The sequence below is a fragment of the Chiloscyllium plagiosum genome, unplaced genomic scaffold (genome assembly GCF_037043375.1).
Source record: "Chiloscyllium plagiosum isolate Xiang-an unplaced genomic scaffold, Cpla_swu_hap1 HiC_scaffold_6, whole genome shotgun sequence".
In the NCBI taxonomy this organism is placed as follows: domain Eukaryota; kingdom Metazoa; phylum Chordata; class Chondrichthyes; order Orectolobiformes; family Hemiscylliidae; genus Chiloscyllium; species Chiloscyllium plagiosum.
Window position 1 is genome coordinate 64751584 of NW_028270144.1, and position 12055 is coordinate 64763638.

The following is a 12055-nucleotide window of genomic DNA, read 5'->3' on the forward strand; positions in this document are numbered from 1 at the left end:
TATTTATTATAGCTTACTATAATGTAATACTATGTAATATCCATTCTGTACATTATGGTATCCATTCAAGAAATGCACAATTTGATATGAAACTTCTGAGACAAATGACAACCAAATAATGCCACAATTGATTTTGTATAAAATAATTTACGATCATTTTTATTCATTTTAATACATGCCTTTACGTTTGGAGCTAATTGTTGTAAATTTAAACTCTTTTAATTGTTGTGGCTTATTTTATTTAACATTCAATTCACTTGTCTTCTGGTTTGTTAAAATAGCCATTTGCTTTAAAGTAAATGCTGTCTGTCTTCCTTCTTAAGCTTTCCAAAATAAAATGGAAAGCCACAGACCATTTTCATGGTTTGAAGTGGAATTTATTATAAGCAATGATTAAAAACAAATTACTAACAATACTGCAATTATTTATATATTTGAAAGTCAAATAGCAAATTTCAGAAACATGAACTGTCTGAGCTCAAAATGTTCTGTTAAAATCTTAGAATCATAGAACTCTTACAGTGAGGAAGCAGGCCATTTGGCCCATCGAGTCCACACTGACCCTCCAAAGAGCATCTCACCCTTGGTTTTCAATATATGATATCCTTTATACTGAGTAAGCACTGTATTTAAGTTATGAGTGACTAAATTTTCATTTAATAAGAACTGGAATAAAGAATTTTTTTTTGAGATATTTTGTTTCTTTCTGCAATTAGGGAGCCCAGAGGACTGCATTCTTTCATATGAACCAGTTATACAGCAAGAGAGTAAGTCAAACTGAAGTACAGGATATAAAACAGTTTTTGGTTCTTTTAGAATTTGTATGTATGATAAACCAGCCAAAATTCCATGAAATTCACACTGCTTCAGATATGTTTGACATTGTAAGAGTACTATGGAATCATAGAATCCCTACAGTGTGGAAGCAAGCCATTCAGCCAATTAAGTCTGCGCTGACCTTCCAAAGAGTATCCCACCCTTACCGCCCAATCCTTGTAATCCTGCATTTCCCATAACTAATCCACCTAGCCTGCACATTTCTGGACACTGTGGGTAACTTAGCATGAAAATGTGTTGCTGGAAAAGCGCAGCAGGTCAGGCAGCATCCAGGGAACAGGAGAATCAACGTTTCGGGCATAAGCCCTTCTTCAGGAAGGGTAACTTAGCATGTCAAGTCCACCTAAACTGCACATCTTTCCAATGTGGGAGGAAACCAGAGCACCAGGAGGAAGCCCATGCAAACAAAGGGAGAATGTGCAAACTCCACACAGTCACCCAAGTCTGGAATCCAACCCAGGTCCATGGTGTTGTGAGACAGCTGTGCTAATCACTGAGCCACCACGCTGCCCATGAAATGTGATTTTTAAAAATTGAAATGTTAATTAAATCATTCCTCCATATTTCTCTTTATTGTAGTAATTCTGTTTATTGTAGTGTTACTTTAGCATTGTAATATGCCATGCCTTAAAAGAACTGAGGACCTCAGTGCAAACAGCAACTGCATTGAAATGTGTTTATTTATTTATCTCAAATGAGACCTAAGGGTAAATTTTCCCTTTTTGTTTAGCTATGTGTTATGTCATGTGAGTTTCATGGCACATGGCTCATGGCAACTTTTTCTCACCCAATCTTCCATCTTATAAATTATACGTCTGGGGTCTATGGCACTTGCCTCATGGAATGACATGGCAGCAAAGGCAGAAGTACTTGCTGCTGCTAGAACTTTACAATGTTCCTGCCACTGGTATCCCATTAAACTCCAGCTGTGCACCACTTCAGATGCTACATTCTAGGAACTGCCCTTCACACTGTGGTACTGTGCTGTTTTTCTCAAGAAAATGGCCCAAAACTTCATGGTGGCTCCTCAATTTGCTAATGAAGACCTGGAGGTGCTAGTGGATAGGGTGGTCCAACTTTCCCTATTGACCAGCACCAGACCAATTAGCCTGGGTTGAGGTGAAGTTCCAGTCAGTGCAGTCTTCCAGTTGAAATGCAATGCAGGAAGAAGATAAACAATCTTTTGCCCTCTGCACGGCTAAGTGCAACCATCATCTTCTTGCTGCTTTACTCTCACAGAGCCACCCTTCACTCTTAACTCTGTATTGCAATTGCCTCTCATCAAGGATCATGAACTATAACTCTCACTCTTGAAGACATCATGTCCTTTCAATGGCTGTCACCTATCTCATTCTCCCACATTATAAACCATTCCTGCTCTCTGTGTTTCTGCTTACTCACACAGGATATTTACCACCTCTCCTCTAATGCATCATCACAAACTCCTTCAACGATTTTCATCATACTCAATTCCCCTTTTTGTCACAATTGGGTGAAGGTCAAGGGTAAGGTGGGAGGCAAATGTAAATCCCCTCACAATATATGAGGAAAAGATTTTGGATTTAGTTGAAGAAGAGTTCCAGACGTCAAGTGATGACATGGAAACCTCCAGGGGCAATCAATACAGTAAGTTTCATTGTGCTGCTCTTTAATTACCACCAACACTAACTCATTTTTAACCTGCATAAGTTTTTAACACTCTTCCAAAATAGTTGCCTCTTTTTCTTTTGCAGACACTAACAGTACCCAGTAAACTTTCTTTCCAAAGAAGTTGACACTGGGGACCCTCAGCTCCACATCCATGCTGAGGAGTAAGTGACTGACCCCTCAGAGGGTACGATGGCAAGACTTTCACCTGCACACTTCACCAGCTCAGAGACTTGCACTTTGATGGTTCTGTATCTCGATTAGACTTAGGAGGAAAATCTGGAGAGCACATTGCTGACCTATCTCTGAAGCCATTCATGGAAAAAAAACACCTGAGGTTCTGACACTCCGAGGACTGCTGGAGACCAGGCACCTTCTCAGTCCCAACCAGAGGAAAACCCCATGGTCTCGGCCATCAATGACTTTATCAAAATGTACAGCCAGGCAGGTTTGTCAGAGCAGTCAGTAAGGTGGAACAAAGGATGAATTGTCCATTGATACACTGCTGGTTAGGCAACATGCATCTGGCTATCTGTATGAAGGAATTGGTGACATTCATGGAAAGCCAGGCCCAGCATGCTTAGTAACTGCCAGATATATGCATAGAGTCGTAGAGATGTACAGCACGGAAACAGACCCTTTGGTCCAACTCATCCATGATGACCAGATATCCTAACCTAATCTAGTCCCATTTACCAGCACTTGGCCCATACCCCTCTAAACCCTTCTTATTCATATACCCATTCAGATGCCTTTTAAATGCTGCAATTGTACAGGGCTCCACCACTTCCTCTGGCAGCTCATTCCATACGTCCACCACCCTTTGTGTGAAGTAAATTGTCCCTTAGGTCCCTTTTATATCTTTCCCCTCTCACCCTAAACCTATGCCTTCTAGTTCTGGACTCCCCCACCCCAGGGAGCAGACCTTGTCTATTTATCCCATCCATTCCCCTCATGATTTTGTAAACCTCTATAAGGTCATCCCTCAGTCTCCGTTGCTCTAGGGAAAACAGCCCCAGCCTATTCAACCACTCCCTATAGCTCAAATCCTCCAACCCTGGCAACATCCTCGTTAATCTTTTCTAAATCCTTTCAAGTTTCACAACATCCTTCCAATACAAAGGAGACCAGAATTGCACGTAATATTCCAAAAGTGGCCTAACCAATGTCCTGTACAGTCGCAACATGATTTCCCAACTCCTATACTCAATACTCTGACCAATAACGGAAAGCATACCAAATGCCTTCTTCACTATCCTATCTACCTGTGACTCGACTTTCAAGGAACTATGAACCTGCACTCCAAGGTCTCTTTGTTCAGCAACACTCCCTAGGACCTTACCATTAAGTGTACAAACCCTGTTCTGATCTGCATTTCCAAAATTTATCGCATTTATCTAACTTAAACTCCATCTGCCACTCCTTAGCCCATTGGCCTTCTGGTCAAGATCCCATTGTAATCTGAGCTAACCTTCTTTGCTGTCCACCAAACCTCCAATTTTGGTGTCATCTGCAAACTTACTAACTATATCTCCTATGTTCACATCCAAATCATTTATATAAATGATGAAAAGCAGTGGACCCACCACCAATCCTTGTGGCACACCTCTAGTCACAGGCCTCCAGTCTGAAAAGCAACCCTCCACCATCACCCTCTGTTGTCTACCTTCAAGCCAGTTCTGTATCCAAATGGCTAGTTTTCTCTGTATTCCATGAGATCTAGAAGGAAGGGCTTATGCCCGAAACGTCGATTCTCCTGTTCCCTGGATGCTGCTTGACCTGCTGCGCTGTTCCAGCAACACATTTTCAGCTTCCATGAGATCTAACCTTGCGAACCAGTCTCCCATGGGGAACTTGTCAAACATCTAACTGAAGTCCATATAGATCATGTCTATCATTCTGCCCTCATCAATCCTCTTTGTTACTTCTTCAAAAAACTCAATCAAGTTCGTGAGACATGACTTCCCACGCACAAAGCCATGTTGACTATCCCTAATCAGTCCTTGCCTTTCTAAATGCATGTAAATCCTGTCCCTCAGGATTCCTTCCAACCATCACTGATGTCAGGCTCACCTGTGTATAGTTCTCTGGCTTTTCCTTCCCACCTTTCTTAAATTGTAGCACCACATTAGCCAACCTCCAGTCTTAAGGCACCTCACCTGTGACTAGATTAGAATAGATTACATTACATTACAGTGTGGAAACAGGCCTTTCGGCCCAACAAGTCCACACCGACCCGCCGAAGCGTAACCCACCCATACCCCGACATTTACCTCTTACCTATCACTATGGGCAATTTAGCATGGCCAATTCACCTGACCTGCACATCTTTGGACTGTGGGAGGAAACCAGAGTACCCGGAGGAAACCCACGCAGATACGGGGAGAACGTGCAAACTCCACACAGTCAGTTGCCTGAGGCGGGAACTGAACCCGGGTCTCTGGCGCTGTGAGGCAGCAGTGCTAACTGCTGTGCCACCGTGCCGCCCACTATCAATGATACAAATATCTCAGCAAGAATATATGGACCTGCACTATATCACAGTAGTCATTGAGTTGCTCAGCAACACTAGCAAGCTGAGGGAATGAAGCACCTCAATATCACTCTTGGCCAGCAGGTATCCATAAGGAGAAGGAACTATATTAAGAACCTTCACAAGTCCCTCCAGAGGTACCTCACCCCGTACATCTGAAGCCAAAGTCGGCAAAGCTCCAAGCTGAGGGATTGAATCTGTATCTGGGTAGAACTGGGCTCTCTATGCCCAGTTGACCACCAAGTATTCTAGGCCAGTAGGACTAAATATAGCAAAAACAAATTGTTGGAGAAACTCAGCAGGTCTGGCAGCATTTGTGGAAAGAAAGCAGAGTTAACATTTCAGTTCCAGTGACTTTTCTTCAGAATACAGCATCCACGGTCCCTTTGTTTTATTTTAGGACTAAGTATAGATTAGACTCCCTCCAGCCCGGGTGGAGATGGCAGAAGAATAAGTTTACAAAGGCCATATAGATGGCACAGGTGAAACAGCATTATAAGTTGTTGACTCACTCGCTGAGTTAGTGAGCTTTTTTGCAGACATTTGTCACCATTCTAGGTAGCATCATCAGTGTCCTCCAGTGAAGTGTTGGTGTTCTGTCCTGCTTATTTGCTGGGGCGGGCGATGTCATTTCCAGTTTTGTTTCTTCGTAGTTGGTATGTGGGGTGCAATTCTGCATGTTTGTTGATGGAGTTCTGAGTTGAGTGCAAGGCTTCCAGGAATTCCCATTCATGTCTTTGTTTGGCTTGTCCTAGGATGGATACATTGGCCCAGCTAGCATTTCATTTCCCCATTTATATTCTCTTATACACTTAAAATGTCTGTTCCAGTGTCTTTGTTGCTGTCAGACCTGAGCCTGACGTAAGTTATATCCATATAAGAGATGAATAACCTCCTCAAACATCTCAAAGATAAAAGAAGTTGTAATTACCAAACATTTCTCATCTCTCACAAGTTACTAGTTCCATGACTGCAGATAGCATTAATCACCACTGACAGCTAAATCTTGATGTTGACTACTTCAGTCAAGGCAATATCCTTTCAAAATGGGCAAAACTGAGGCTGAAATCAGTTTGCAAGAATTGTGCTTGAGCCAGACCTCCATCCATCTTCCACACTTATACAACTAAATACAGAATCAGTGAAGATTCCACAAATCTCTGCAAGGTAAGGTTCCTTCTAAGAGCTTTTCAAAGGTCCACACTGCCATTCTAGGCTGGGAGATGGTACATTTGGCAGTTTGCCTGATTACTGTCTGGACTGGCTTCTCACTGTGAACAATACATTGCCCTATCACTGGATGTCTATCCCAGTCAATGTCCTGATCCTCATTCTCATCTACATCTTCAGAAGATTAGTGTCAATCTCATATAAATTTGCTCTATAGGATGCTCAACCATTGCACAGCAATTTAGCAATTTACTCATCCACTGATAATTGAAGGATGAAAAGGAAGTGTCTTGGGATTCCTCCCAACCCTCTGCCTTTCATGAGAGACTTCACTGCCTAATATTCAGCTATCATGTATTGACTGAAGCTTTAACAACTACCTAACTTTAACACCATTCAAGTTAGTGCCCTGATTCACTGTCTGCTGTTTTTTATTTGCTATTCAGTAGGACTGTCAATGTATTGATAGTTTAAAGTGGGATCACCTGATGGCATCATGCATTCAGTCAGATGGATAAGAAAACATTTATTCAGCAACAGGAAAGGTGAAGGAATGAAAAAAGAAAACCAGGTCCAAATATCCTTTGTATTAAGCAGGGATTGCTTGCCATATAACAACAGAAAATTGCACAATTAAAGGAAGTCCAAACCCAGCTTAAATTCTCTCTGGCTTCTTTACTGTGATCAATGCATTGCTCCATCATGCTCCTTGAAAGTCTATCCCAGTCAATGTCCTGATTCTCATTTTCATCGACATCTTCAGAATCCCCCATTTCCTCTGCATTCAGAACATTCTCCTTTGTCAGCTCCAGGACTCGACTCAGTATGCCACAATGATGCAGCACAACCTTTTCAGAATATACTGTAAGGCCCCTGTAGATACCTCATTGATCAGGAGGCCTATGGTCTGTTCCATTGTGGCCCTACTAGTAACATAAGTAGGGTTTTATCTTTATTTTATGTCAGGCTGAGGGTTTTGAAAAGGTGTCATGAGCCATGAAAGAGCATAGTCTTTATCTGCCAGCAGCCGATCCTATAATGCCCAAGGATATTGGAAGGATCCAGATTTCTAATATATATAGATCATGGCAGCTCACAAGCTATCTGGCACAGAACTCTGAAATCTGGCACTATTGGTCACATATAATCTGAAATTAAGATGGGGCCTTTTCTGTTGACAACCTCTACACGCTGGTGAGAGGTATCTCTCAAAGCAACAAGGGTGCAGTTGATAGTACCCTGCTGCTGGTAGAAGTCAGTGATATTGAAGAATCTCACTGCCCGAGCTGCTTGACTCTTCATAATCACTGAGGGGAGATGTAGTCAGGTGTAATCTGGAGAAAATACTATCAGTGACATTTCAGATGCATTAAAAACTCAGAGGAGCTGAAACCTTAGTGTCCACCCAGTCCTTCTGAGTGCAATTCCTATTCCAGCTGTTGACACAGTTTGGTGATGATAGGCCGAAGCATCCATAATCTGTGCCTGCACTGTGTTTCCAAAGAGTTTCACGAAATCTTACTGCGTCTCCTCAGTTGCATCTGCCTTCCTGTGGGATCTTCAACAGCTGCTTCTCCCTCTGGAAGCTACACAGCAGATGCTGTCTTTGCAGGGCCTGCTGATGTAGTTGAAATTGTTGTTGCCATCAACATTGTCTTCACATCTGAAGCAATGCTACAAGACAAAGTCCATGTCAAATTTGTGAACAGGTAATCTGTGGGGAATGTTAGAAAGTGAACTCTACTTCATGTTTGTACTCCTCATATCAATCATTAGATTAGATTAGATTAGATTACATTACATTACAGTGTGGAAACAGGCCCTTCGGCCCAACAAGTCCACACCGACCCGCCGAAGCGCAACCCACCCATACCCCTACATTTACCCCATACCTAACACTACGGGCAATTTAGCATGGCCAATTCACCTGACCTGCACATCTTTGGATTGTGGGAGGAAACCGGAGCACCCGGAGGAAACCCACGCAGACACGGGGAGAATGTGCAAACTCCACACAGTCAGTCGCCTGAGGTGGGAATTGAACCCGGGTCTCTGGCGCTGCGAGGCAGCAGTGCTAACCACTGTGCCACCGTGCCGCCCAAATCATTATGAAGTAGCATTTTTTATCCTGACACAATGTGCTAAAGAGACTTCACAGGGAAATAAATACACCCCACACCCAAAAAAAGCTAACCCTGAACATCATAGACAGTTCTGTTAGCAAGTGTGTCAACTCTGAAGCATTTTGTTCAGTGTTTGCTATGAATGCATTTAAGTTAGCATCTGATTACATTTACTCAGTTGATGTGACAAGGAGGCAAGCAATGTAATGGTCTTGACTGTCTGAGGCCATAATTCTTGGACAATGAATGACCAGTAATGACCTGTTACCAATTTTATGCTCAAAGTGTAGTATTATTTAATTGGTGAATGCATGACTAATGCAATTGCCCCTAGCAGAACCTCAACATCAAGCAATTTTACTCCATCCTTGAAAAGGGATGCATGCCGCTATACATGCGATGGCAGCCATTTTATTTATTTTTTTGCAGGTGACTTTGCATTGAAGATGGCACAGTTTCATCTCTTTGTTCTTTTGAGTGAATCCTAAGCCTAAACCTGAGACTAGGATGATCCTCCCTATATTTCATGTTCGCTTATGCATTGCTGTTGGTTTCTCCGGCTTTTCAGCCTTCCCCATTTCCATTCGGTCCCTTTGTCTACAACTTACCCGCAGAGAGCAGAAAACCCACCCACACAGAGCACCTGTCCCCTTCTGTGATTTCCTGTCCTTTAATCTTGAATTTCGCCCTTTCACTATCATCATGCCCTCACAAATCAGTCCAATGAAAACCATCCCTACACTTCAGTTTCACACTTTCTCTGGACTCCATGGACTGCACCATGGTAAGCCACATGACTATTAACATCCAAAACCATGACCTAACCCCAGTGCAAAGTGAGTGACTGCTCAGAAATTATGCTAAAAGCCATAAGGTGCATGTGTAAATGCATGAGATGCATGTATTTCCCTGCATGCAAAATGATTGGGCAGAAGCATGCAAGCCGTAGATGTTTCTGAGCTCCAAAGTGAAATCATGAATGGCTGAAGTGATGTGAGAGTTTGACTGAGAGTAGGCATGATGATGTAGTGAGCTAGTGGTTTGCCATTGCCACCTTGTGTAGACGAAGGGTGGGAGGAGTACAACGTACATGCAGAGATGTTGTGTGAAGGCAGAGTTGAATGAAAGCCTGGAGAAGCAAACAGTGAGCTCTTGCTGCCAGGATACTGCTCTGAATGTCATGTCAGATTTGATGCCATCTAGCTTCTCAAGGAGGAGAGGAGAATTCAAAGCTGCATGGAGATGCAGTGCTTTGGCCTACTAATGAGACAGAATGGTTGCATAAAAATAAGGTAGTCACCGCTCATTAGCAAGATTCTGAACTCACCGTTTAAACCTTGGAGAAAATCAGAATTCTTGGTTCTCACTGTTGAGATACCAATTTATTTTTACCTCATATATTTTATCGCATTTTTTGTCTTTGCCCATGCTGTTCAAGAAAGTAGAAAATTCCTCTCATCATTTCCAGTCATATTTGAAAATCGGTTTGACTATGATCTGGGATGACAGCATGAGCAAGATTCTTTGTTTGTGGTTTAAGAATGAAAAAGACTGATGAAGACACCTGATGACTGTATTTTTCAGCTTCTCATTCTTCTGGTTCTGTCTAAAGTAACGTGATTGCTTATTTTAATTACTGATTGTGATAATGTATTTCTAATTGAAAAATGTTTTCCAAGGAGGATTTCATATTATTATGAAATTTATGCACCCATTGCCAATTTGCTGACTGGTGAAACTAATAATCTTTCACTATTTGTTCTCTGAAAGTCTTTCAAAGCTTTGAACATTCTCAGACCTCCCCCATCCCCACCCCACCTAAATTTCTGTGCTCCTGTAAATAGTTTTAAAGTTTGTCACTCTCTCATTTTGGGTAATTCATTTTATCAGTTCCAAAATACACCTTTTTACGTGAGTCTAAATATCTTTCTACATTAGGATGTCAACAGCTGCACACAGTAAAGATTTAAGATTTCCTACAGTGCAAAAACAGGCCCTTCGGCCCAACAAGTCTCCACCAACCCTCCGAAGAGTAACCCACCCAGACCCATTCTCCTACTCCCTACTAATGCACCTAACACGATGGGCAATTTAGCATGGCCGATTCACCTGACCTGGACATCTTTGGACTGAGGGAGGAAACCAGAGTCCCTGGAGGAAACCCACACAAACATGGGGAGAATGTGCGAACTCCACACAGATAGTCGCTCGAGGCTGAAATCGAACCCAGGTCCCTGGCGCTGTGAGGCAGCAGAGCTAACCACTGAGCCATCGTGCCATAACGTTGACAAACAAGTAATGAGATTGTCACTAATTTTAGGAGAACTGAAGAAAGGCAAAATTAATTCAAAATGCTGAATAAGAGGACATGACTTCAACTTCTTTAAAGTTCAACGTCCCATATTTCTGTTTTTACTTAATCCCTTACATATAAGATTGATCATTATTTTCTATGACTTTTTCAATGAAAACCTACTTTTAAATAGTGGTATGTTTGCTAAATGATTTGTTTCCTCCACTTCTTTTCAAACCTTATATTAAAATCTTTTCTCCTTATTCTGATTCTGTACAACGTAGCTGTTCATCAACCTTTACTCAAATTGTAGATTTTATATATCCACTGCAAATTGCATGCATGTACATATAAAATCTAATTAAATTAGTAAACATAAACCAGTCTTACAAATTTGCATTCACTTTCCCTGATCAGCTCTTAACTTTATTAATGCACTCACTAATGTTCCCCACATTACAATTGATATTAGACTAACTTGTTTACAGTTTGTGGACTTATTTTCCCTATTTTGAACAGGATTTAATGTTTGCTATCTTTAGCTTTTGGTAAAATCCTCAAAAACTTTGATCAAAATGCAGTTTTGGCACACATTTGATAAATGCAGAAGCTCAGAACACAGCAACAGTTCCTTAGAATGTGAAATTTATTTACAAATTGTGTTTTAGGCTTTTTCCATTTGCCTTAACTCTTCATTGTAATTTTTACACGTGCTTATATGGTTGAGATTTTTTAAAATTTTTACTGATTGTTGGCATTTATTCCTTTTCTAAATCTGCCAACTGAGTTCTAAGAAAAGATTATTTTAGTCACTAAAATCCATAGTGAGATCCACAGCAGCTAGCACAATATGAAAGCAGAAAAATGGAGTACAGGATTACTGTTGGAAAGGTAAATACTTTGCATCCAAAAGTCATGATCAATAGCTTTAATGAGATCCTTCTCCCCAATTCTCATCTGGCGTCGTTCGTACTGTAGTAGTGACAGTATTGAGTAGTAACAGCTAACTAGAAAATGATTCCAAAGCAAACACATTAAATGCTGGAAATCTAAATTTAGGAGTGGTCTCAAGAACTAGCAATCATGGGCAGAGGGAGCCTTTGGAATTGAAAGAAAGGACAGGGAGCTGGCTCTCAGCAATCACTTTTCTACCCTATGTCAATTTCCTTGATTGTGGACTAGTGCAAATTGTGGGATGTACCCATTGTCATTAACTGACCACTTAAGGATCTTAATTAATGATTGGGCATGAAGATTTCACCTACCATTTCAGATGGATGCCCTTTAGTCAAACATATGATTTTTTAAAAATACAGTTTAATCTGGCTCATTTCCTGATGCAAACCTAACAGTCTGTTATTAGTTACTGTGCCACACAATTCCCTCATCTGTTGTTTATGTGGGCAAGCTGTAACAGGAATTCAAATCACTTATCTTCTGGGTTGCAGGCTT

The 12055-nt window shown here is 41.4% G+C and overlaps 1 protein-coding gene across 10 annotated transcripts in view; it reads left to right on the forward strand.

Annotated features, from left to right (window-relative positions):
* The window catches only part of dlg2 (discs, large homolog 2 (Drosophila)), a 1025979-nt gene that overhangs the window by 962480 nt on the left and 51444 nt on the right, over positions 1 to 12055 (forward strand). For all 10 annotated transcript variants that reach the window (XM_043691613.2, XM_043691616.2, XM_087988059.1 and 7 more), the window contains one exon: positions 717 to 767. In XM_043691613.2, coding sequence (XP_043547548.2) covers positions 717 to 767 — 51 coding nt within the window. The remainder of the gene's footprint in view (positions 1 to 716; positions 768 to 12055) is intronic.